General features: G+C 36.0%; 2 protein-coding genes and 3 long non-coding RNA genes across 8 annotated transcripts; 1 reads left to right on the top strand and 4 right to left on the bottom strand.

Annotated features, from left to right (window-relative positions):
* Window positions 1-239: 239 nt before the first annotated feature.
* LOC148189887 (immunoglobulin lambda-1 light chain-like) lies at window positions 240-6,844 on the bottom strand. 2 transcript variants are annotated; one of them, XM_088075477.1, is made up of 6 exons: window positions 6,787-6,844; window positions 6,371-6,694; window positions 3,733-3,774; window positions 1,885-2,187; window positions 1,082-1,156; window positions 240-759 (listed from the first exon to the last, which is right to left on the bottom strand). In XM_088075477.1, exons 1-6 carry the CDS (start codon window positions 6,827-6,829, stop codon window positions 611-613), a joined length of 936 nt encoding a protein of 311 aa, XP_087931603.1. In that variant the 5' UTR covers window positions 6,830-6,844; the 3' UTR covers window positions 240-610. The 2 variants fall into 2 exon arrangements, with proteins under 2 accessions (XP_087931603.1, XP_087931604.1); XM_088075478.1 differs by having other exon boundaries at window positions 3,733-3,776; window positions 6,379-6,694.
* A 1,239-nt stretch (window positions 6,845-8,083) lies between these two features.
* On the bottom strand, window positions 8,084-9,933 carry LOC148189886 (uncharacterized). Of its 2 annotated transcripts, XR_015776191.1 has the most exons (3): window positions 9,824-9,933; window positions 9,644-9,720; window positions 8,084-8,712 (listed from the first exon to the last, which is right to left on the bottom strand). It is a non-coding gene; the product is annotated as an uncharacterized LOC148189886 (long non-coding RNA). The 2 variants fall into 2 exon arrangements; XR_015776190.1 differs by lacking the exon at window positions 9,824-9,933 and having other exon boundaries at window positions 9,644-9,782.
* LOC148189885 (uncharacterized) lies at window positions 9,730-11,837 on the top strand. Its single transcript, XR_015776189.1, has 2 exons — window positions 9,730-9,921; window positions 11,645-11,837. It is a non-coding gene; the product is annotated as an uncharacterized LOC148189885 (long non-coding RNA).
* A 2,976-nt stretch (window positions 11,838-14,813) lies between these two features.
* LOC148189884 (immunoglobulin kappa light chain-like) lies at window positions 14,814-20,402 on the bottom strand. The gene is made up of 6 exons (XM_088075475.1): window positions 20,345-20,402; window positions 19,945-20,254; window positions 18,358-18,434; window positions 16,513-16,821; window positions 15,656-15,730; window positions 14,814-15,333 (listed from the first exon to the last, which is right to left on the bottom strand). Exons 1-6 carry the CDS (start codon window positions 20,385-20,387, stop codon window positions 15,185-15,187), a joined length of 963 nt encoding a protein of 320 aa, XP_087931601.1. The 5' UTR covers window positions 20,388-20,402; the 3' UTR covers window positions 14,814-15,184.
* A 1,375-nt stretch (window positions 20,403-21,777) lies between these two features.
* Window positions 21,778-23,625, bottom strand: LOC148189883 (uncharacterized). 2 transcript variants are annotated; one of them, XR_015776188.1, is made up of 3 exons: window positions 23,516-23,625; window positions 23,336-23,412; window positions 21,778-22,403 (listed from the first exon to the last, which is right to left on the bottom strand). It is a non-coding gene; the product is annotated as an uncharacterized LOC148189883 (long non-coding RNA). The 2 variants fall into 2 exon arrangements; XR_015776187.1 differs by lacking the exon at window positions 23,516-23,625 and having other exon boundaries at window positions 23,336-23,477.
* Window positions 23,626-27,550: the final 3,925 nt, after the last annotated feature.

The following is a 27,550-nucleotide window of genomic DNA, read 5'->3' as shown; positions in this document are numbered from 1 at the left end:
TGTATATAACAGCTGTGTATATATTTGCTTATTTTTCTTTAGTTTTGTTATCCTTGTTAAGCTGTGTGCTTCTGTTCTAATCTTCCTGTGTATTTGTACTTGGTGCTGTGTTTAAGTATATTTGCAGGGACTCAAAACCAGTCAAATGACTTGCAGTCATCAACATACACGGCTAATGAAGCTGATTCTGTTTCTGATTATTTGCTTTGAGGCCAAAAAAAGTTCCATAAAAACAAGGATGTTTACACAAACACTTTATTTTTTCCGTTTATAAAGGATGTTATAGAAGGAATTTTACAAAGCTGTCACACTATGCATATTGTTTTACAAAGAAAAGCAAAAATACTATAAACAATAACACATCTACCAGACAGCCAATGATTCAGCTTATTTGTTTTTATAATTATAAAAGTCACAACTAAAAGTGGAAATAAACAAATGAATGAAAATATCACTGCAAAGAATTTGCACTTAATTGCTTGTACATAAAAGAGATATATTTATCAACCAACCACAACACGTCATAACTGATATTTGTGAATACTGAACAAAGTGATAAATGAGATGAACTGATGAGACGTGATGGTGAGAAAAGGCGAGCGGAGAACAGTCAGTCAGCATGTGTGCAGTTGGTGGACGGTCCCTTGTTTCTGAGGAGGAGCAGCAGAGAGAGTCCACAGCAGTACACCAGACTCTTCACTGTCAGCAGTGTGTACAGCACACACAGCAGCTTCACCCTGCACTGAGACTGGAGGGTCACTGACACACAGACACACAGACAGACAGGTCATTCCTCTCTCCGTACTGTTTCACTTTTTAAATTTCCTCACAACATCATCATATTTTCATCAGTATCACTTGGACTTTTCCAGACAGAACCACCAGCTTTACATGAAGACAAGAACCAGCTTCAATCTGATCAGAAGTTCAAAGACTCTAATCAATTACAACAAGTCACAGCCCCATCAAGCATTTTAGGTATGGAGCCAGGACAGCAACTCTTAATGATGAGATAAGAAACAAAGGCTGCAGTTTAAAGGGAAACATTGGGCATTGAAGGAGAAGCAGCAGTTGATCTTACAGTCAGCTTGCTGCAGAGCTGGCAGGTCTGCTGGCTCTCTCTCTGCAGGACAGGAGGCTGCTGGAGCTGGAACCTCTGAAACAGAAAAGGAGTGAAATGTTTGGGTTTGCATTAACCCTCAAATGCACTAATTGAAACTGCAAATATAAAAAAAAATTCAAATGGAAACACACTGATTTAATAAAAACATTTATCTCAAGAGTTTTTATGCTCTCATGAGCTGATATTTCAGGAGATTAAAGAAACCATATGTTGCAAAACTGTGGTGGAAACAATTATTGGCGTTTATAGGTCACATGATGCAGCCAGCGCTACAAGAGGTGTTATTACATCCTATAACTCTTCAAAAGTTGAGCAGATCAGCTGTAAAGTTTGAATTCACAATTCCTCTGTGTAATGTTGGACAATCACCTCTCAGAAATCCCTGGTGTAAGGATATGTCTTTCCATCATTGCTCCATAACACACCTACATCACCTTCGATTAGAAATAATGACGGCCAGTGTATTTCTAGATGACAGCTGGTGTGGTGGCTGCAATAGAAATAAACCTGCTGATGCTTTGAACATCCATCGCCATGTTTCTTGGAACGTTAATCGCGAGAGGAGAAGTCACATCACTCACTGGAAAGGCAGTCGTCTTTTTTAATTGTGTTTATAGACATTTCTAAAATATTGCTTAATGTTTTGTGCACATCTGTAATGGAAACCCGCCTAGTGAGAAATGTCAGTCCTCTGCTCTCTCTGACAGCGTCTCCACATGAAGCTGAATCACTGCTGAACACAGTCACCAAATCTTCATTACCTTGTTCTGTCTTCACTGTGCCCCCCTCGTGCTGCACGTAGCAGTGATATTTATATGTGCTGTTCTCTGGCTGATGGATCAGCAAGATGGAGGCGGTGCGTCCCGACTCTCTGAGCTCCAGCTGCTCTCCGTCATCAGGGCTCAGATCCACCAGAGTACCACTCTCCCTCCATCTTTTCCAGGAGAACTTGACCTCAGGAGGAAACATGGCTGAGGCCAGACACAGCAGGGAGCTCCGCCCCTCCAGGTGGACTGTGGGTGCTGCTGGGTACACGCTCACCACGGGCTGCACTACCTGCTCATCTGAAGTTTGACAGCAGCAACAAGCAGCACAGACACACATTCACACAGTCAGCAGCAGCTTACAGCTCTGCACTGCATTCAGTCTGATCCTGGAAACTAAAGTACTCATCAGTACAGCACAAAGTTCACTACATGTACTGGATTCACCGTCATACTAAACACACTGAGAATATACTGTCAGCATGAGTTATAGAGGGACAAAAATATTATGTATTCAGCAATTCGTTATCACAATAAAGTCAAATTATTATTATTATTGATAGTAGTAGCAGTATTAGTAGTAGTAATGATATAATAAAATATGATATATAATAACATAATTTACTGTCACACAAAATTTTATTCTATTTTATTCTAAAATGAAAAGTTTTATGATCATACAGTGGAAACTGGTTTTCTATGAATCATTAATAAATTACATATGTTTAATTGCATAAAAATAGTTGTTACTTTAATTACAATACATGGTATTACAATACATGTAAGATATTATTTATGTAGCATATAGCGTAACCAAATTTCCACAGAAAACTCTAAATATCTTCATTTTTTAAACCCCAGTTGTATGTTCAGATATGTCAAATGTAAATAAAAAACTGTTTGTTAAAATTAGATTAAACCTGATCACTATGGGGGATTGTACATAATAATATAATACTGTCCAACATAATACAATAGCAGAATTTACTATCCCACAAAAGAGACGATAAAGCTTGAAACACTATTGTAATTTTATTTATAACAATATAAGTTTATCATATTATATTTACCATCAAGTAATTGAATCAAATTTATTAAAATACAATTGACTACATCAATGATTTTATTATGATAATGTTAACTTTTGTACAAAACTACAATTATTTGGATAAATAAAACTTGAATAAGGCCATAATACATTTAAAACTAATATAAAGCCTACTTTTTATATTTCAGTTTTATTAAAAGTCAGTTCAAATGCAGATAAAACATGTACCATTATTATACATCATTACAGAAATATATAAATTAGTTTGCAGAATTCTGTTAATTGTAATATCATGTTAAGTTTCTGAATAAATGTTTCAATATCTTAAAAGACATTTGTACCTCCATATGAAATGTAATATTCATGTGAGACATTTTACCATTTAAAATATGTTTATTAAATTGCATTAATTTCATAAACAAAATATTACAATTTCATGCTTTTTATCATACGTTTTCTGACACATTAAAATTCATTTTTAAGTCATATTTTGTATTAGATGGTGCTGAGTTACTGAGGGGAATGCACTATGTATATTTTTACATTTCCATTATCATACTTTTTAATATATAACTCAGATTCATCTCCTTTAAAAATAAAGAATAACTTGAGTTGTGTGGTGAAATATAAAAATTTCTATTTTAGGAATTATGAACCTGTTTATGTAACAATAGCTGCAAGAATACTCTAATGCTAATGAAAAAAACGTAAAGCCTGAAGCAGCAGAGAATCATTAATAAAAACATTTTAAACTTGTTTAATAAAACAATTGAAGGAAAATAAATGTTTATTCTTACCTGTTACATACAGTTTAGTTCCAGAGCCAAAGATGTCGTCACCTCTCACAGTGAGAGAGAGTAATACAAAAACCTGTCTGCTGCTGAATGTGTCGGCTGAGGTGAACGAGTCCCAAAAATTAACCAGTATCATATTTCAGCTCCATGATGCTGCTCTCTAATGTTCATATTAACACGACTGTCTCTTCTTTTTTTCCTTTATAGGAACATTAGCAGATTTTCTCTGTGGATCGCTGGTTCACACGTTCATGTTCCTCAGAGGATGAATCCTTCTGACTTTGGTAAGTTTGTATCCAGCACCATCATCAGCTCACATTTTTAAATTGTCTATTACTTTGATTTATGATGTATGTGTATCAAATAATAGGACTCTTGTTGACAAAGCCAGTGCTGCAACAGAAAGAGTTGAGATCCTCCTATTATTTAAATCAGTGCAACACATGGGTTAGTTTGTAAAAAAGGAAGCTACCAGAAGATTTACAGGAGTTCAAATCCAGATGTGCTTCTTACAGCTATGTGAAGCAGTGGTTATGGGTCTGTTCTCTGGCAGGAGCTCAGGGCTCTGCTCTCCTGTTCAGCCACAAAGAGAAACACTGGTGAAGCCACTGCAGCTCAGCTCATCCTGTAAAAACTCTTATTGTGTTTGATTCAGGGGCCAGAGGTTTGGACCTAAAAGTCCTCCAAATGAAATAACAAAATATGTAGTTTGTAAGTGACCTTTAAAGGAACTGCATGTAAGATCTAGTGGCATCTACAGCAGTGAGATTGCAAACTGCGACCAGCTGAAACTTCTCCTGATTAGAATTCCTTCAGTGTTCATAATTCAGGTTTTTATTGGATGCCGAGTTTCTCCAACACTGTTTGGCTCGTTGGAGACAGACCACTAGCCCAGCATCTGCAGGTGTGTATTCACACTTTTTTCTGAGCTGGACATTATTGGACATTTCAGTAGTTTTAACCCTGACTCCAATTTTTGTAATTGTACTTTTGTCATTTCTATATTTAAAAAGGGACAGTGTGCACTGATCCACATTAAAACAAATATAAATGCACCCGAGTTAGCTGGGGAGCTAGTTTTCACTGGTAGTCCCTTGGCTGATGGTAAAAACATCCTAAAATAACAGTATGTACAATGGTTAAGACAAACAACATTATGATAAAAAAGACACAAAATATAGTTAAACATGTACAAGTTAAGAATATGCAACACAATTTAACAATATGAGAGGATAAAATCCAAATAGCAGATAATGCAGGCACAGAAAATTAGGTCAAATTAGCCAAAAATCAGTGCTGACATTGTTGGTCAGCTTCAGTCTTTTCCTCTCCAAAACAAGTGGACCAGGATATTAAAACAGGTAAAAACACAGAATAGAGCAGTTTCATGTTACAAATCAGAGTTTCTTTAATGCTGTTTGGCATTTAAGAGACGGGATGTTAACTCACCTGTTAATGTGTGCTCACCTTTTCTCTGATCCAGACGTTCAGGAGGTTTTTACTGGGAGCCGAATTATCAGCAGAGGTCTCTTCCTCTCCAGAACAAATGGACCCGGTAATTAAAAGCTGTAAAAACACTGAATGAAGCAGTTTCACCTTTAAAAAATCTGTGTTATTCTGATGCTGCTTGTTGCAGAGGGGCTGCTAACCATGGTGGCTGATGGGAAAACAAAAATGGCCCTCTCTAGAGTAAGTGTTTGGTTTGTCCGTTCTGGGCTACTGTAGAAACATGGAGGTTCAACATGGCGGACTCTGAAGATATTCCCACTTAATTTGGATTTTCAGGTTGTTATCAATTAAAGAAAATATATTAATATTAAATTCCATTTCTGCAATATTATTACTTAAACTTAACCTCCCCAGCTTTTTGCTAAAAACGTAACTCTACATTTAGAAAGTAACATCATTTGTGGGGCACTTATTCGTAAGATATCATACAAACATGTTTCTGAGGATACTTTGATGATAAACATCCTCTGTGGATGTGACAGAAATCAGGCCAACAATTGTCTTGTTCTGGATCAAAGTTTTGGTTGGATGGAACGACTGAGCCAAACGTCCCACTGCTCACAGAGAAAACCTGGATTAATCCAAAAACATTTCCCAAATCTGCTGAGGGAGAATTATCATAAATCCAAGAAATCAGCTGTGTCATTTATTGAAATGAAATTATCTGCTAAAATCTGTAAAAAAAAAATAAATAAATAAAAAGGAGTGTAAGAAATGTGTCTTTGAAGCTTTTATTGTGAAAGAAACACAGGAAGTTTACAAATTAAGAGCAGATCAGTATTATGAGGAGGATCAGACTTTATTCCTGCTGCAGGTCACACAGAGGATTTGTGTTTTTCATTTAATTTAACTGTTCTGTTTTTGTTATCTTTTGAAATTATTTCACCACTGCTCTTCTGTGCTGCTCTAAACCTGCTGGAAAATATGATGAAAATATTTAAAAATATAATGTTGGATAAATCCTGATTCCAGTAAAGAAAATAAATTCCTTAGTTGAGTGTGCTTGTGACTCTGGCTGAGCTGGAGGTGAAATGTGTGAACCTGGGCTGTGGTTTGCTGCTCTCCTCCTGTCACAAACACTGTGTGACATCTGTTGTTGGTTTTTGTACGGGCTGCAGGGATCATTTCTCACTGTGGGACCTCCAACAGGAGCAGTAGTAAGTGGCTGAATGACTGAGTTCAACTTTCTGGATCCTCAACTCACAGACTTTCTGTTCATACACAGCTGAGAAATTATTTTTCTGAGGATGATTGGAATATGTAACTTTACCATCACTTCTGTCAATACCCAGAATCACTGTGAATGTTTCTGTGTCTCTCTTCTGGTACCAGACTATCCAGCTTCCATCATCACACTGCTCATCGCCTCGACAGCTGAAGGAGACGTTATCACCGACTCTCCTGGTCAGTGTTAAATCATCCTGAATCAGCTGATCTGCTGCCATGGCAACCAGCGCTGCAGAGACACAGACAGGTAGATGAAGGTGAGTGTGACAGTGTCTGTTAAAGGTGGACTTTGTTGGCTCCTGATTGGCTGGAAACACTCACCTGAACACAGACAGCACAGAGCAGCAGCTGGGAGGAAAAGCATGTTGTGCAGTGGTGTTTCCTCTGCTCAACCTGCGGAGAAGTGGAGCTCTGACGCAGCTGAGGCCAAACGAGGACGAGCTGTGAGATCAGACGAGGGCCACGTGGTCTCTAACAGGTCCTCACACCTCCCATCAGCCCCTGTGGCGAAACATTAGAGAGACAAAAGATACAAACTTTTATCTTTTATTAAATTTTAACAGTGAAGATGATGAATTCAAGTATTACGTATAAAAAGCTTTTTTCATTTTTGTCAAAGTGAGAAATTAGTTTGTTTCAAACTTCAAATTTCATCCTTATATCAAGTTGAATAAAGTTTAGTACCACAGACTGTTATGTGTTGGCAGTTCAACATGGCGGACTCCTTAGTCATTAACATAGATATCAACAGTTCATTCTAATGCAAACAAAATAATTTGTATTTCAGGTGATTATCTATTAAGGAAAACACACTTATATTCCATTTCTGCTAATATGATAAAATATACTGAAGAATACAATAAATGTACCTTGTACCTTGTATATCCACCACAGTCCTTCACACTGAACCTTTAACTGGACCACAGAAGTGTTTTCTGATTGGCTGGATGAAATCATTAGTCTGTGAAACATAAATGTGTTTGATGACACGACTGAGTTTATAGTTTGTTTAGACAGAAACAAGACTTGGCCAGTTTTAGGGAAAGATTGTGCTTTGAGTTTTTGTTTTTTTAAAGCACTTTGTTAAGGTTTGGGGACCTTTCTCGTCATAGTTACAATAATAAACACGTGATAATTGAATGATATTTGACACTATTGTAAGACAACTTTATACATTATGAATTCTGTCTGTTTTTCCAAGATGATCCTACACTCAGGCCCTCACTTTAAACCTGTAGTTATCACCTCACACTACATTTGATATTTCCGTTTGTTCTGTGCTGCTGCAGTGAAAAATCAAACTTTTCCACTGCTGCCCTCTAGTGTCTGAACAGCACACTGTCTCTAACTGTACTGCTGCTTTCACTACAACTGACCCTGCTGTTAACATTAGTGCCTTCTGATTACATTATCATGCATTTGGTCCTGTGTGTGTCTGAGCATGAGAGTGTGTTTGTCTGTCAGCAGCTAATCTCACACACTACTGGACCAATCAGCCGTGTTACTACTGACTAAGATTATACACTTCTGTGACAGATTAATATGACTCACTGTTATCATGCAAAAATACTCTGCTATTAATTCTTAAAAAGTAAAATAAAATACTCCCCAAACAACGTCTTATCAAAAGTGTTTTTTTATTGAACTTAAACCGACAGCTGTCTATAGATGTCTTCATACAGGACAAGAACAAAGAAAGAAATGAGAGAAAAAAAGAGCTAAACGTGTTGATCATCCTGACTATACAGAGAGATGTGTGAGCATGATGTTACAGCAGAGCTCTGAGAGGAGCGTCGAGGAGCAGAGGGAGGTGAAGACAGACTGATGCCCTGTCTCATGTCAGCTACTGATGGAGAAACAGATCAAGTACCATCCCTCCTTTACCACCTCCTCTGCTCCTGCACTCTCTGTGACGGTGAGGATGAGTGACAGCAGCGTGGAGGAGAACTCAGATAGATGGAGAGGGGAGTGACAGGACGCATCCATCACTTCCTGGTTTTGCTGGTCTGCGTTCATCTTTTCCCTCTCCTTCTTTCTCATGTTCCTGGGAGACACGGAGGGACAGACAGGAGCGGAGACAGACACACAGGAGGTGGCCATCACTACTCCATGGCCTCCTGGTTCTCTTGGTCTGCGCTGATGTCCTCGCTGGCCTCTTTGCCCTCCTTGCTCCTCTTGCTCTTCTTGTGTTTGTGCCTCCGGTGGCTGTCGCCCTCCTCGCTGTCGTGCCTCCTCCTGCTACTGCTGCTAATGGAAGGAGAAGGACGAGAGTGAGAAAAGGGCAGAGGAGGTGAGGAGAGGAAGAGGAAAGAGATGAGAGGAAGAGGAAAGTGCAGAAAGAAGGGGAGATAAAGAGGTTAGGCAGGAGAGAGAAAGAGACGACAGGATCAATGGGTGAAAGAAAGAAAAGGTGAAGTGAAATGGAGACGGACAAAAGGGTGAAGAAAACAGAGAGGGAGCCTGGTGCCAAATTACAACAAGGGAGGTGATTTTAGGTGAAAGACAGAGTTTGAGACAACAGAAATAAAACAAAACATTGTTTGGATGATTTCAGCCAGATATGAGAAGCTGCTTTTGTGCGCATCGCTGGCACATTTTGAAAACTGTAGAGCTAACCTCAGCTTTATGAGTTATTGATAACCGTCTCAAGCTTGTTAATGTTTCCAGCTGACTTGTTTTAAAACAAATATAATATAAAAACGTTTTAAGGTATTACATGTTATTTACATAGGCTACATGATGTCATAAAGACTGAGTCTAAAGGTCATTCAAGTAAAAGACATGGAAACAAACAAACAAACAAAAAACAGCATTGTTCTTATTTTATTATTTTATTCATCTTTTCAAGCAGTTTATTCTTACTTTTAGTGTTACAATCAGGCTTGTCACAATAACTACTTTGGTTGGACGATATATTATTCCAGAAATAAACAATATAACAGTATTATTATCATTCTGAAATGTGAGATTTTATGCCAGTGCCATCATGGTTATATAAGAGCATAATAATGCCTGTAAGCTCTTTCAAACAGCAACATTATAATTATTAAGAATATTCAGACACTGGGATAGGAATATGAAAAAAACAAGATCAGTCATTGGATGCACAGAAGCCGTAAATCAAAGTAATGGATAATTTAAAAGTGCTACCTGATGATGGTTCTGGATAAAAACTTACCAAAGTCAGAAGGATTCATCCTCTGAGGAACATGAACGTGTGAACCAACAATCCACAGAGAAAATCTGCTAATGTTTCTATAAAGGAAAAAAAGAACAGACAGTCGTGTTAATATGAACATTAGAGAGCGACATCATGGAGCTGAAATATGATACTGGTTCATTTTTGGGACTCGTTCACCTCAGCCGACACATTCAGCAGCAGACAGGTGTTTGTATTACTCTCTCTCACTGTGAGAAACGTGATCTTTGGCTCTGGAACTAAACTGTGTGTAACAGGTAAGAAAAAACATTTATTTTCCTTCAGTTTGTTTTATTGAACAAATTAAAAATTTTTTTTTTTTTTTTTAATGAGTCTCTGCTGCTTCAGGCTTTACGTGTCATTTTTTTTCATAATTAGTAGATAATTATTGTTACATAAAGAGATTCATAATTCCCACACAAAACAACAACAAAAAAGGATGTTAAAATCTCACTGCACAACTCAAGTTTTTCTCTATTTCTTCAGGAGATTAAACCGATTCATATAGAAAAGCACGAAATTAGAAATGTTAAAATATATACAGAATTAGATTCTGTTGGTAATTCAGTGTAAAAAAAACGATATATGTGTCAAAGAAATGTTTAATGAAAAGCATATATTAAATATGTTTAAAGAAATTTTAAAATGTATCATTCATTTAGTATGATGGTGCATATATCTTTTAGACATTCAAACACTGAAAGAGATAATAAATATGATGTTACCATGAGAAGAATTTTGCATACTAATTTATATATTTCTTATATATTTCTTAATATATACATCTTATATATTTTATGATGATATATAATAATGACACATACAAAGCCTAGCTGTTAACTGACTTTAAATACATATAAATGGGAGGCTTTATGATTATTTGAACAATCTCAAGTGTATTGTATTATATTATTAGATATAAAAAATTATACAAAATGATATCATATATATATTATATAAATGATATTATATAGATTAAACAGTGTTTATTTATGTTTGATTTATTAAGAAGTATCATTGTAGTTGTGTACAAAAGTTTAAATTGTGGTTATGAAGTTCTTAATGTCTTTATTTGTTTCTTTAGAAATTAGAGTTAATTGATATTAAATAAAACATGTTAGATAATTAAAGGTACAATTGTATTTCATGTGAAGGTGAATATTTAATTTAATATTCAATTTTAGATTAACAACAGATTATGTTATGTTATGTTATGTTATGTTATGTTATGTTATGTTATGTTATGTTATGTTATGTTATGTTATGTTATGTTATGTTATGTTATGTTATGTTATGTTATATTATATTATATTATATTATATTATCATTAAATTTCCCCAAGGCAATAAGTAAGGTTCTGTTATCTCATTTAAATTATTAGTTTTATTGACATTTTAAATATCTGAACATATCATTCGATCACTGGGTCTAAAAGTTAAAAATGTTATGAAATGTGTAAAAAACAAAGTAAATTAATGTATTTATAAATAATTTTACCAATCTATTTTATGTGCCGGTAAATGTGTAATTCATTTATAATATGTAAATCACCATTATTTAGGAAAACCAGTTTCCATTGCATGAAGATAAATGTCATCACTGTATTGTATTATATTAGTAGCAATGATTATAGTGAAAGTATGAACATATTATTTTGCTGCCTAGATATGTTTACTTTTTGCATCATTATTATTATTATTATTATTATTATTATTATTGTTATTATTATTGGATGTTGCACATTGATATAATGAATTGCTGAACACATACTGAATATTTTTGTCCCTCTATAACTCATGCTGACAGTATATTCTCAGTGTGTTTAGTATGACGGTGAATCCAGTACATGTAGTGAACTTTGTGCTGTACTGATGAGTACTTTAGTTTCCAGGATCAGACTGAATGCAGTGCAGAGCTGTAAGCTGCTGCTGACTGTGTGAATGTGTGTCTGTGCTGCTTGTTGCTGCTGTCAAACTTCAGATGAGCAGGTAGTGCAGCCCGTGGTGAGCGTGTACCCAGCAGCACCCACAGTCCACCTGGAGGGGCGGAGCTCCCTGCTGTGTCTGGCCTCAGCCATGTTTCCTCCTGAGGTCAAGTTCTCCTGGAAAAGACGGAGTTAATGCCAAGAAATTCCTGCACGGCAAAAAGTAAATAAATTAATAAATAAATGTTTTTAAAAAAATTTAAAAAAGAAGTATCACCAACATTTTGATAAGTAACTGTATTATAATTACATCTTTTTCTCAGTGACTGTAACTGATTTATTTAATTTGTAATGTAGGCTAACTTACTCCCTCAGTGTTTGTGTTATTTTAGCTTTTTTTATTTTATATCAACAAAATCACGGAATGTATTTTACTAACAAACATCTTCTAATACACTGTGTATGATATCTTAATGATCTCATTATCTGGAAAATGGTGATACTAGAGAACTTTTTTTATTCATGTGCTTATTTTAAATATAATATTGAACATTTGAATTTTCTTCATGTAATCAGCTTTACTTTTTGGTTTTAGTTGTTTTGTTTTTTTCTCTAAATGCTTTGTGCTTTGGTGTATTTGTTTCAACATTTACTTGACTTTTTATCACATAAATAAATTTCTTAAATGAAATTTGGTTTTGTTATTCTCAATTTTATTAGTATTAGCAGCAGTATTTTATTTTTGTATTTTGTATTACTTACTTTACAGGCTTTAGGGGTTTTTTTGGACCCTAAAGTGGAGACTGACATGGGTAGGTATGTAAAAAAAAGAGTTTATTGTACACAAGAAAAGCAAAGGAGCAGGCAGTGGAGGCAGGGAGCTGACTGACTCACAGAATCATCTCCAGCATAGACGCAGCACATGGACAAACTCAGGCACTGAGGACACTGAGGCGCAACAGCGAGCAACACAGGAGTACCTGAGCACACAGAAACGTAAAAACACTAATAAGTACAAATAAAATTCACGAGCAAACAACAAACACTGCAAAACTGGCAGCTTAAACCCTGAAGCCATTCAAAAACAAAACACTGAAGTCACAGAAACACTATCAGACTGTACAGAATTAAGCAGCAAAGCAGTGGAGTGACGTCAAGCTTTATAAAGGCAGGCTGATGAGCTGAGTGGACACAGGTGTGTCTTATCTGCTGCTGCAGGAGGAGCACGCCACACCTCCTGCCACACAAAGGCCTGCAGGAGAGAGAACACACAACAGAGAGAGAACACGTGCAAAAACACACTAAACCAAAACCAATGCAGATTGAAATATATCTAGAAATGGAAAATAAAATTAGTAAAATAAAAAATAATAACGTTCTGCTATCAACTTTTCTCATTTCAGAATATTTTGGATTAATTTTGCTCTTGTAAAAAAATCACCATCAGAGTTGATTTTAGTGTTCTATCTTTTAGTTTACTGTCCTGGTTGATCTCTCTCAGTTTACTGCACTGGAACAAATAGTACTGAATGTACATGTTTTCATTATGCACAACTAATAATTTACTGCAAATAATGACATCACACCATAGCTTCTGCTTTGAAATATTTAATGTTTTATAGTTCTTTCTGCTGTAAAAAAAAAAAAAAAAAAAAAAAAAAAAAAAAACAAACACTTCAAGCTCTTAAAACTCAAAAACACTACGAGTTGCTGAATCTGTTTACATGACGACAGTCCTCCAGACCAATCCTCCAATCAGAAAACACTCATATGTATGTTTTGGAGGGCACTAATAAGAAAGCTGTTTGTCATGTTTGTATGAGGACTTGTTGTTACTCATCAGCACCAAGTGTAAACTGTGAAGTGCAGCTCCCATGAGTGTTGCCTCCAGTTGGATGGTCATTGCTGCTCTTTGGGGGCTCAGTTCAACTGTGTGGGTGGAGGCTCAGTGAAAAAAAAGCTTCCAACAAGAGAAATGACAAACAGCCACAGAGAGGAAGAGGATCTGATAAATGTGTAGAGCAGCAGATATGAATCTGCTCTCTCTGGTTATTAGAACTCATAAAAAAATGTTGACATCGAGTCAACACTTCCTCTCCGGCAGCAGACGGGCTGTGTGGGTTTCTGCTCTGCAGCCTTTCTCACAGTAATAACACAGTGACAGTTACAACCGTGCACTCAGCATCGCTGTCTCAGCTTTGATCTGTGCTTTTAATCTGTAAGAGAAACATCTCAGAGCCTCAACTCAGAGCTGAGAAGCTGAAATAAAAGATCTGTTTAACCTGCTTAAATCTGCTCTGATCCCACTTTATTATCTCACACTAATTCTAGCAGAGCTGGCTCTCACTACAGCGTTCACATGGGAGGAATAACTCAATTACAATTAAAAATGGCAGCATGCTCTATGAAACTGGTGAATTTTAAAGTTTTTTTAAGTTTTTCAGGGGGTTCAGCTTCAGGTCAGGAGTCTATTGATGGAAAACAGTGTCCTGGTTTTTTTTATTATTATTTATAGAGATTACAGAATAAAGATGCTGTATCCAGACTTTGTATGTCTGTATTGTAAAATTACAACATATTACTTGAGGGAAAGAAATTGTGCATACAGTCTTAACATCAAAAGAAAAAGTGTTTATGTGTTTATATCATTTACAATGAATAAATTGTAAATATTTTTCAACAATGTATACATTTTATATTTCTTTGTGAAGCATTTTGTGATTCTGTCTTGAAATGTGTGCCACAGCTAAAAGTCATAATTTATATAATCAGCACCTGAACCAATCCATTTAGTCCTGATCAGGCTGTAATTGATAATTCAGAAAAATCTGATCATTTCATAACAGCTGTTTCTTTAAAGTAACTCGCTCTGCTGTTTGTCGATGTGTGTAAACAACAGTGTCATCAGCGTAGAATTTTATATCGACACTGACACAAATATAAAAGGGGCTCAGGACCAAACCTGGTGGAACACCCACACCTACTGACTTGTATATAACAGCTGTGTATATATTTGCTTATTTTTCTTTAGTTTTGTTGTCCTTGTTAAGCTGTGTGCTTCTGTTCTAATCTTCCTGTGTATTTGTACTTGGTGCTGTGTTTAAGTATATTTGCAGCGACTCAAAACCAGTCAAATGACTTGCAGTCGTCAACATATGCGGCTAATGAAGCTGATTCTGTTTTTGATTATTTGCTTTGAGGCCAAAAAAGTTCCATAAAAACAAGGATGTTTACACAAACACTTTATTTTTTCCGTTTATAAAGGATGTTATAGAAGGAATTTTACAAAGCTGTCACACTATGCATATTGTTTTACAAAGAAAAGCAAAAATATAAACAATAACACATCTACCAGACAGCCAATGATTCAGCTATTTTTTTTAATATACTTATAAAAGTCACAACTAAAAGTGGAAATAAACAAATTAATGAAAATAACACTGCAAAGAATTCACACTTAATTGCTTGTGCATAAAAGAGATATATTTATCAACCAACCACAACACGTCATAACTGATATTTGTGAATACTGAACAAAGTGATAAATGAGATGAACTGATGAGACGTGATGGTGAGAAAAGGCGAGCGGAGAACAGTCAGTCAGCATGTGTGCAGTTGGTGGACGGTCCCTTGTTTCTGAGGAGGAGCAGCAGAGAGAGTCCACAGCAGTACACCAGACTCTTCACTGTCAGCAGTGTGTACAGCACACACAGCAGCTTCACCCTGCACTGAGACTGGAGGGTCACTGACACACAGACACACAGACAGACAGGTCATTCCTCTCTCCATACTGTTTCACTTTTTAAATTTCCTCACAACATCATCATATTTTCATCAGTATCACTTGGACTTTTCCAGACAGAACCACCAGCTTTACATGAAGACAAGAACCAGCTTCAATCTGATCATAAATTCAAAGACTCTAATCAATTACAACAAGTCACAGCCCCATCAAGCATTTTAGGTATGGAGCCAGGACAGCAACTCTTAATGATGAGATAAGAAACAACGGCTGCAGTTTAAAGGGAAACATTGGGCATTGAAGGAGAAGCAGCAGTTGATCTTACAGTCAGCTTGCTGCAGAGCTGGCAGGTCTGCTGGCTCTCTCTCTGCAGGACAGGAGGCTGCTGGAGCTGGAACCTCTGAAACAGAAAAGGAGTGAAATGTTTGGGTTTCCATTGACCCTCAAATGCACTAATTCAAACTGCAAATATAAAATACGCCTAATGGAAACACACTGATTTAAAAAAAACAAACAACTAACATTTATCTTAAAAATAGTTTTTATGCTCTCATGAGCTGATATTTCAGGAGATTAAAGAAACCATATGTCGCAAAACTGTGATGGAAACAATTATTGGCTTTTATAGGTCACATGATGCTGTGGTTGTGCACTTGTTGGTAGGAACTGGCTCCCTCAGCCATGATGCAGCAGCCGCTACGAGAGGTGTTATTACATCCAATAACTCTTTAAAAGTTGAGCAGCTGTAAAGTTTGAATTCACAATTCCTCTGTGAAATTTTGGACAATCACCTCTCAGAAATCCCTCGTGAAAGGGCTTGTCTTTCCATCATCGCTCCATAACACACCTACATCACCTTCGATTGGAAATAATGACGGCCAGTGTATTTCTAGATGACAGCTGGTGTGGTGGCTGCAATAGAAATAAACCTGCTGATGCTTTGAACATCCATCGCCATGTTTCTTGGAACGTTAATCGCGAGAGGAGAAGTCACATCACTCAATGGAAAGGAGGTCATCTGTTTTAATTGTGTTTATAGACATTTCTAAAATATTGCTTAATTTTTGTGCACATCTGTAATGGAAACCCGCCTAGTGAGAAATGTCAGTCCTCTGCTCTCTCTGACAGCGTCTCCACATGAAGCTGAATCACTGCTGAACACAGTCACCAAATCTTCATTACCTTGTTCTGTTTGGGCCTTCACTGTGCCCCCCTCGTGCTGCACGTAGCAGCGATATTTATATGTGCTGTTCTCTGGCTGATGGATCAGCAAGATGGAGGCGGTGCGTCCCGACTCTCTGAGCTCCAGCTGCTCTCCGTCATCAGGGCTCAGATCCACCAGAGTACCACTCTCCCTCCCTCTTTTCCAGGAGAACTTGACCTCAGGAGGAAACATGGCTGAGGCCAGACACAGCAGGGAGCTCCGCCCCTCCAGGTGGACTGTGGGTGCTGCTGGGTACACGCTCACCACGGGCTGCACTACCTGCTCATCTGAAGTTTGACAGCAGCAACAAGCAGCACAGACACACATTCACACAGTCAGCAGCAGCTTACAGCTCTGCACTGCATTCAGTCTGATCCTGGAAACTAAAGTACTCATCAGTACAGCACAAAGTTCACTACATGTACTGGATTCACCGTCATACTAAACACACTGAGAATATACTGTCAGCATGAGTTATAGAGGGACAAAAATATTATGTATTCAGCAATTCGTTATCACAATAAAGTCAAATTATTATTATTATTAATAGTAGTAGCAGTATTAGTAGTAGTAATGATATAATAAAATATGATATATAATAACATAATTTACTGTCACACAAAATTTTATTCTATTTTATTCTAGAATGAAAAGTTTTATGATCATACAGTGGAAACTGGTTTTCTATGAATCATTAGAAATTACATATGTTTAATTGCATAAAAATAGTTGTTACTTTAATTACAATACATGGTATTACGATACATGTAAGATATTTTTATGTAGAATATAGCGTAACCAAATTTCCAAAGAAAACTCTAAATATCTTCATTTTTTAAACCCCAGTTGTATGTTCAGATATGTCAAATGTAAATAAAAAACTGTTTGTTAAAATTAGATTAAACCTGATCACTATGGGGGATTTTACATAATAATATAATACTGTCTAACATACTACAATAGAAGAATTTACTATCCCACAAAAGAGACGATAAAGCTTGAAACACTATTGTAATTTTATTTATAACAATATAAGTTTATCATATTATATTTACCATCAAGTAATTTAATCAAATTCATTAAAATACAATTGACTACATCAGTGATTTAATTATGATAATGTTAACTTTTGTACAAAACTACAATTATTTGGATAAATAAAACAGGAATAAGGCCATAATACATTTAAAACTAATATAAAGCCTACTTTTTATATTTCAGTTTTATTAAAAGTCAGTTCAAATGCAGATATATACATGTGCAATTATTATACATCATTACAGAAATATATAAATTAGTTATTCTGTTAATTGTAATATCATATTAAGTTTCTGAATAAATGTTTCAATATCTTAAAAGACATTTGTACCTCCATATGAAATGTAATATTCATGTGATACATTTTACCATTTAAAATATGTTTATTAAATTGCATTAATTTCATAAACAAAATATTACAATTTCATGCTTTTTATCATACATTTTCTGACACATTAAAATTAATTTTAAAGTCATATTTTGTATTAGATGGTGCTGAGTTACTGAGGGGAACACTTTATATATTTTTACATTTCCATTATCATACTTTTTAATATATAACTCAGATTCATCTCCTTTAAAAATAAAGAATTACTTGAGTTGTGTGGTGAAATTTAAAAATTTCTATTTTAGGAATTTTTAACCTGTTTATGTAACAATAGCTGCAAGAATACTCTACTGATGATGAAAAAAACGTAAAGCCTGAAGCAGCAGAGAATCATTAATAAAAACATTTTCAACTTGTTAAATAAAACAATTGAAGGAAAATAAATGTTTATTCTTACCTGTTACATACAGTTTAGTTCCAGAGCCAAAGATCACGTCATTTCTCACAGTGAGAGAGAGTAATACAAAAACCTGTCTGCTGCTGAATGTGTCGGCTGAGGTGAACGAGTCCCAAAAATTAACCAGTATCATATTTCAGCTCCATGATGTCGCTCTCTAATGTTCATATTAACACGACTGTCTCTTCTTTTTTTCCTTTATAGAAACATTAGCAGATTTTCTCTGTGGATCGCTGGTTCACACGTTCATGTTCCTCAGAGGATGGATCCTTCTGACTTTGGTGAGTTTGTATCCAGCACCATCATCAGCTCACATTTTTAAATTGTCCATTACTTTGATTTATGATGTATGTGTATCACATTAATGGACTCCTTTTGACAAAACCAGTGCTGCAACAGAAAGAGTTGAGATCCTCCTGCTTTCGAAATCAGTGCAACACATGAGATCAAAAAAAAGTTCAAACAAACAAACACTTAAGAGGGCTGCTAATCATGGTGGCTGATGGGAAAACAAAAATGGCCCGCTCTAGAGTAAGTGTTTGGTTTGTCCGTTCTGGGCTACTGTAGAAACATGGAGGTTCAACATGGCGGACTCTGAAGATATTCCCGCTTCATTCGGATTTTCAGGTTGTTATCAGTTAAAGAAAATATATTTATATTATATTCCATTTCTGGAATATTATTGCCTAAACATAACCTCCCCGACTTTTTGCAAATAAAGCAACTCTACATTTAGAACGTAACATCAAAGATATCATAAAAACATGTTTATGAGGATACTTTGATGATAAACATCCTCTGTGGATGTGACAGAAATCAGGCCAACAATTGTCTTGTTCTGGATCAAAGTTTTGGTTGGATGGAACGACTGAGCCAAACGTCCCACTGCTCACAGAGAAAAACTAGATTAAATCCAAAAACATTTCCCAAATCTGCTGAGGGAGAATTATCATAAATCCAAGAATTCAGTTGGTTGATTTATTAGAGTGAATTTATCTGCTAAAATCTGTTCAAAGATGTGATGGATGGATTTGTAGGAAACACAGTTTACGCATCAAGATCAGATTAGTATTGTGAGGAGTTGACCTAATAACTGCAGCAGGTCGACGCAGAGGAAATTCATTTTCAACAAAATGCTGATGCTTGGTTTTGTATTTATCATTTGAACTTTTTTAATGAATATTTTCAAATCGACATTGCTTTTCAAAAATGACCTTTTTTGGGGTTTTTTTAAAATCCCATTTATTTGTGTTATCTGTTTAATTAAAATGATATTTTTGCTATCTTTTGAAATTATTACATCATTGTTCTTCTGTGTTGCTTTAATCCTGTTGGAAAATGTGTTAAAAAAGATATATATATATATATATATATATATATATATATATAAATATAATGCTAAATAAATCCTGATTCCAGTAAAGAAAATAAATTCCTTAGTTGAGTGTGCTTGTGACTCTGGCTGAGCTGGAGGTGAAATGTGTGAACCTGGGCTGTGGTTTGCTGCTCTCCTCCTGTCACAAACACTGTGTGACATCTGTTGTTGGTTTTTGTACAGGCTGCAGGGATCATTTCTCTCTGTGGGACCTCCAACAGGAGCAGTAGTAAGTGGCTGAATGACTGAGTTCAACTCTCTGGATCCTCAACTCACAGACTTTCTGTTCATACACAGCTGAGAAATTATTTTTCTGAGGATGATTGTAATATGTAACTTCACCATTGCTTCTGCGAATACGTAGAATCCGTGTGAATGTTTCTGTGTCTCTCTTCTGGTACCAGTATACAAAGGTGCCACACTGCTCATCGCCTCGACAGCTGAAGGAGACGTTATCACCGACTCTCCTGGTCAGTGTTAAATCATCCTGAATCAGCTGATCTGCTGCCATGGCAACCAGCGCTGCAGAGACAGACAGGTAGATGAAGGTGAGTGTGACAGTGTCTGTTAAAGGTGGACTTTGTTGGCTCCTGATTGGCTGGAAACACTCACCTGAACACAGACAGCACAGAGCAGCAGCTGGGAGGAAAAGCATGTTGTGCAGTGGTGTTTCCTCTGCTCAACCTGCGGAGAAGTGGAGCTCTGACGCAGCTGAGGCCAAACGAGGACGAGCTGTGAGATCAGACGAGGGCCACGTGGTCTCTAACAGGTCCTCACACCTCCCATCAGCCCCTGCGGCGAAACATCAGAGAGACAAAAGATACAAACTCAGGTGATTTTAACAGTGAAGATGATGAATTCAAGTATTACGAATAAAAAGCTTTTTTCATTTTGTCAAAGTGAGAAATTCTGTTTGTTTCAAATTTCAAATTTTCTGTTGTTAAAGAAAAATGTTACTATGAGCCAGCAGATGGGATTCATTTGTTATTTCATTTATCTTTGTTTTAATATCATTATTTTAACATTATTTTCTAAATTATGATTTATCTGTCTGAACTGATTTAGTGAGACGTTTATTCATCTTGATTTTAATCACGATGAATAAAGTTTAGTACCACAGACTGTTATGTGTTGGCAGTTCAACATGGCGGACTCCTTAGTCATTAACATAGATATCAACAGTTCATTCTAATGCAAACAAAATAATTTGTATTTCAGGAGATTATCTATTAAGAAAAACTCACTTATATTCCATTTCTGCTAATATGATAAAATATACATAAGAACATAATAAATGTACCTTGTACCTTGTATATCCACCACAGTCCTTCACACTGAACCTTTAACTGGACCACAGAAGTGTTTTCTGATTGGCTGGATGAAATCATTAGTCTGTGAAACATAAATGTGTTTGATGACACGACTGAGTTTACAGTTTGTTTAGACAGAAACAAGACTTGGCCAGTTTTAGGGAAAGATTGTGCTTTGAGTTTATGTTTTTTTAAAGCACTTTGTTAAGGTTTGGGGACCTTTCTCGTCATAGTTACAATAATAAACACGTGATAATTGAATATTTGACACTATTGTAAGACAACTTTATACATTATGAATTCTGCCTGTTTTTCCAAGATGATCCTACACTCAGGCCCTCACTTTAAACCTGTAGTTATCACCTCACACTACATTTGATATTTCCGTTTGTTCTGTGCTGCTGCAGTGAAAAATCAAACTTTTCCACTGCTGCCCTCTAGTGTCTGAACAGCACACTGTCTCTAACTGTACTGCTGCTTTCACTACAACTGACCCTGCTGTTAACATTAGTGCCTTCTGATTACATTATCATGCATTTGGTCCTGTGTGTGTCTGAGCATGAGAGTGTGTTTGTCTGTCAGCAGCTAATCTCACACACTACTGGACCAATCAGCCGTGTTACTACTGACTAAGATTATACACTTCTGTGACAGATTAATATGACTCACTGTTATCATGCAAAAATACTCTGCTATTAATTCTTAAAAGTAAAATAAAATACTCCCCAAACAACGTCTTATCAAAAGTGTTTTAATTGAACTTAAACCGACAGCTGTCTATAGATGTCTTCATACAGGACAAGAACAAAGAAAGAAATGAGAGAAAAAACAGCTAAACGTGTTGATCATCCTGACTATACAGAGAGATGTGTGAGCATGATGTTACAGCAGAGCTCTGAGAGGAGCGTCGAGGAGCAGAGGGAGGTGAAGACAGACTGATGCCCTGTCTCATGTCAGCTACTGATGGAGAAACAGATCAAGTACCATCCCTCCTTTACCACCTCCTCTGCTCCTGCACTCTCTGTGACGGTGAGGATGAGTGACAGCAGCGTGGAGGAGAACTCAGATAGATGGAGAGGGGAGTGACAGGACGCATCCATCACTTCCTGGTTTTGCTGGTCTGCGTTCATCTTCTCCCTCTCCTTCTTTCTCATGTTGCTGGGAGACACGGAGGGACAGACAGGAGCGGAGACAGACACACAGGAGGTGGCCATCACTACTCCATGGCCTCCTGGTTCTCTTGGTCTGCGCTGATGTCCTCGCTGGCCTCTTTGCCCTCCTTGCTCCTCTTGCTCTTCTTGTGTTTGTGCCTCCGGTGGCTGTCGCCCTCCTCGCTGTCGTGCCTCCTCCTGCTACTGCTGCTAATGGAAGGAGAAGGACGAGAGTGAGAAAAGGGCAGAGGAGGTGAGGAGAGGAAGAGGAAAGAGATGAGAGGAAGAGGAAAGTGCAGAAAGAAGGGGAGATAAAGAGGTTAGGCAGGAGAGAGAAAAGAGACGACAGGATCAATGGGTGAAAGAAAGAAAAGGTGAAGTGAAATGGAGATGGACAAAAGGGTGAAGAAAACAGAGAGGGAGCATGGTGCCAAATTACAACAAGGGAGGTGATTTTAGGTGAAAGACAGAGTTTGAGACAACAGAAATAAAACAAAACATTGTTTGGATGATTTCAGCCAGATATGAGAAGCTGCTTTTGTGCGCATCGCTGGCACATTTTGAAAACTGTAGAGCTAACCTCAGCTTTATTAGTTATTGATAACCGTCTCAAGCTTGTTAATGTTTCCAGCTGACTTGTTTTAAAACAAATATAATATAAAAACGTTTTAAGGTATTAAATGTTATTTACATAGGCTACATGATGTCATAAAGACTGAGTCTAAAGGTCATTCAAGTAAAAGACATGGAAACAAACAAACAAACAAAAAACAGCATTGTTCTTATTTTAATGTTTTATTCATCTTTTCAAGCAGTTTATTCTTACTTTTAGTGTTACAATCAGGCCTGTCACAATAACTACTTTGGTTGGACGATATATTATTCCAGAAATAAACAATATAACAGTATTATTATCATTCTGAAATGTGAGATTTTATGCCAGTGCCATCATGATTATATAAGAGCATAATAATGCCTGTAAGCTCTTTCAAACAGCAACATTATAATTATTAAGAATATTCAGACACTGGGATAGGAATATGAAAAAAACAAGATCAGTCATTGGATGCACAGAAGCCGTAAATCAAAGTAATGGATAATTTAAAAGTGCTACCTGATGATGGTGCTGGATACAAACTTACCAAAGTCAGAAGGATTCATCCTCTGAGGAACATGAACGTGTGAACCAACAATCCACAGAGAAAATCTGCTAATGTTTCTATAAAGGAAAAAAAGAAGAGACAGTCGTGTTAATATGAACATTAGAGAGCGCCATCATGGAGCTGAAATATGATACTGGTTAATTTTTGGGACTCGTTCACCTCAGCCGACACATTCAGCAGCAGACAGGTGTTTGTATTACTCTCTCTCACTGTGAGAAATGTGATCTTTGGCTCTGGAACTAAACTGTGTGTAACAGGTAAGAAAAAACATTTATTTTCCTTCAGTTTGTTTTATTGAACAAATTAAAAATGTTTTTTTTTTTTTAAATGAGTCTCTGCTGCTTCAGGCTTTACGTGTCATTTTTTTTCATAATTAGTAGATAATAATTAGTAGATAATTACATAATGTTGCATGTTACATAAAGAGATTCATAATTCCCACACAAAACAACAACAAAAAAGGATGTTAAAATCTCACTGCACAACTCAAGTTTTTCTCTATTTCTTCAGGAGATTAAACCGATTCATATAGAAAAAGTATATTAGAAATCTTAAAATATATACAGTATTAGATTCTGTTGGTAATTCAGTGTAAAAAAAACGATATATGTGTCAAAGAAATGTTTAATGAAAAGCATATATTAAATATGTTTAAAGAAATTTTAAAATGTATCATTCATTTAGTATGATGGTGCATATATCTTTTAGACATTCAAACACTGAAAGAGATAATAAATATGATGTTACCATGAGAAGAATTTTGCATACTAATTTATATATTTCTTATATATTTCTTAATATATACATCTTATATATTTTATGATGATATATAATAATGACACATACAAAGCCTAGCTGTTAACTGACTTTAAATACATATAAATGGGAGGCTTTATGATTATTTGAACAATCTCAAGTGTATTGTATTATATTCTTAGATATAAAAAATTATACAAAATGATATCATATATATATTATATACATGATATTATATCGATTAAACAGTGTTCATTTATGTTTGATGTATTAAGAAGTATCATTGTAGTTGTCTACAAAAGTTTAAATTGTGGTTATGAAGTTCTTAATGTCTTTATTTGTTTCTTTAGAAATTAGAGTTAATTGATATTAAATAAAACATGTTAGATAATTAAAGGTACAATTGTATTTCATGTGAAGGTGAATATTTAATTTAATATTCAATTTTTAGATTAACAACAGATTATGTTATGTTATGTTATGTTATGTTATGTTATGTTATGTTATGTTATGTTATGTTATGTTATGTTATGTTATGTTATGTTATGTTATGTTATGTTATGTTGTATCTGAACATATCAATCGATCACTGGGCATAAAAGTTAAAATTGTCATGAAATGTGTAAAAAAACAAAGTAAATTAATGTATTTATAAATAATTTTACCAATCTATTTTATGTGCCGGTAAATGTGTAATTCATTTATAATATGTATATCACCATTATTTAGGAAAACCAGTTTCCATTGCATGAGGATAAATGTCATCATTGTATTGTATTATATAAGTAGCAATGATTATAGTGAAAGTATGAACATATTATTTTGCTGCCTAGATATGTTTACTTTTTGCATCATTATTATTATTATTATTATTATTATTATTATTATTATTATTATTATTATTATTATTATTATTTTTATTATTATTATTATTGGATGTTGCACATTGATATAATGAATTGCTGAACACATACTGAATATTTTTGTCCCTCTATAACTCATGCTGACAGTATATTCTCAGTGTGTTTAGTATGACGGTGAATCCAGTACATGTAGTGAACTTTGTGCTGTACTGATGAGTACTTTAGTTTCCAGGATCAGACTGAATGCAGTGCAGAGCTGTAAGCTGCTGCTGACTGTGTGAATGTGTGTCTGTGCTGCTTGTTGCTGCTGTCAAACTTCAGATGAGCAGGTAGTGCAGCCCGTGGTGAGCGTGTACCCAGCAGCACCCACAGTCCACCTGGAGGGGCAGAGCTCCCTGCTGTGTCTGGCCTCAGCCATGTTTCCTCCTGAGGTCAAGTTCTCCTGGAAAAGACGGAGTTAATGCCAATTCCTGCACGGCAAAAAGTAAATAAATTAATAAATAAATGTTTTTTAAAAAATTTAAAAAAGAATTATCACCAACATTTTGATAAGTAACTGTATTATAATTACATATTTTTCTCAGTGACTGTAACTGATTTATTTAATTTGTAATGTAGACTAACTTACTCCCTCAGTGTTTGTGTTATTTTAGCTTTTTTTATTTTATATCAACAAAATCACAGAATGTAATTTACTAACAAACATCTTTTAATACACTGTGTATGATATCTTAATGATCTCATTATCTGGAAAATGGTGATACTAGAGAACTTTTTTTATTCATGTGCTTATTTTAAATATAATATTGAACATTTGAATTTTCTTCATGTAATCAGCTTTACTTTTTGGTTTTAGTTGTTTTGTTTTTTTCTCTAAATGCTTTGTGCTTTGGTGTATTTGTTTCAACATTTACTTGACTTTTTATCACATAAATAAATTTCTTAAATGAAATTTGGTTTTGTCATTCTCAATTTTATTAGTATTAGCAGCAGTATTTTGTTTTTGTATTTTGTATTACTTACTTTACAGGCTTTAGGGGTTTTTTTGGACCCTAAAGTGGAGACTGACGTGGGTAGGTATGTAAAAAAAAGAGTTTATTGTACACAAGAAAAGCAAAGGAGCAGGCAGTGGAGGCAGGGAGCTGACTGACTCACAGAATCATCTCCAGCATAGACGCAGCACATGGACAAACTCAGGCACTGAGGACACTGAGGCGCAACAGCGAGGAACACAGGAGTACCTGAGCACACAGAAACATAAAAACACTAGTAAGTACAAATAAAATTCATGAGCAAACAACAAACACTGCAAAAGTGGCAGCTTAAACCCTGAAGCCATTCAAAAACAAAACACTGAAGTCACAGAAACACTATCAGACTGTACACAATTAAGCAGCAAAGCAGTGGAGTGACGTCAAGCTTTATAAAGGCAGGCTGATGAGCTGAGTGGACACAGGTGTGTCTTATCTGCTGCTGCAGGAGGAGCACGCCACACCTCCTGCCACACACAGGCCTGCAGGAGAGAGAACACACAACAGAGAGAGAACACGTGCAAAAACACACTAAACCAAAACCAATGCAGATTGAAATATATCTAGAAATGGAAAATAAAATTAGTAAAATGAAAAAAAAAAACAATAAGATTCTGCTATCAACTTTTCTCATTTCAGAATATTTTGGAGTCAATTAATTTTGCTCAAAAAAGCACTTAAAGCTCCTAATTTGCCTCCCAAGTTAACTCCTGGAGCTCCTTACTTCATGAACTAATTTATTTGATAAAAAAAAACTCCAGATCCTCCAGACCAATCCTCCAATCAGAAAACACTCATATGTATGTTTTGGAGGGCACTAATAAGAAAGCTGTTTGTCATGTTTGTATGAGGACTTGTTGTTACTCATCAGCACCAAGTGTAAACTGTGAAGTGCAGCTCCCATGAGTGTTGCCTCCAGTTGGATGGTCATTGCTGCTCTTTGGGGGCTCAGTTCAACTGTGTGGGTGGAGGCTCAGTGAAAAAAAAACTTCAACAAGAGAAATGACAAACAGCCACAGAGAGGAAGAGGATCTGATAAATGTGTAGAGCAGCAGATATGAATCTGCTCTCTGTGGTTATGAGAACTCATAAAAAAATGTTGACGTCGAGTCAACACTTCCTCTCCGGCAGCAGACGGGCTGTGTGGGTTTCTGCTCTGCAGCCTTTCTCACAGTAATAACACAGTGACAGTTACAACCGTGCACTCAGCATCGCTGTCTCAGCTTTGATCTGTGCTTTTAATCTGTAAGAGAAACATCTCAGAGCCTCAACTCAGAGCTGAGAAGCTGAAATAAAAGATCTGTTTAACCTGCTTAAATCTGCTCTGATCCCACTTTATTATCTCACACTAATTCTAGCAGAGCTGGCTCTCACTACAGCGTTCACATGGGAGGAATAACTCAATTACAATTAAAAATGGCAGCATGCTCTATGAAACTGGTGAATTTTAAAGTTTTTTAAGTTTTTCAGGGGGTTCAGCTTCCGGTCAGGGGTCTATTGATGGAAAACAGTGTCCTGGTTATTTTATTATTATTCATAGAGAT

This window comes from Plectropomus leopardus, chromosome 3, assembly GCF_026936395.1.
Source record: "Plectropomus leopardus strain MGB_pleo_1.0 chromosome 3, ASM2693639v1, whole genome shotgun sequence".
NCBI classification, from domain to species: Eukaryota; Metazoa; Chordata; class Actinopteri; order Perciformes; family Serranidae; genus Plectropomus; species Plectropomus leopardus.
Note: the sequence above shows the minus strand (reverse complement) of the source record. Positions and strands in the feature narration are given on the sequence as shown.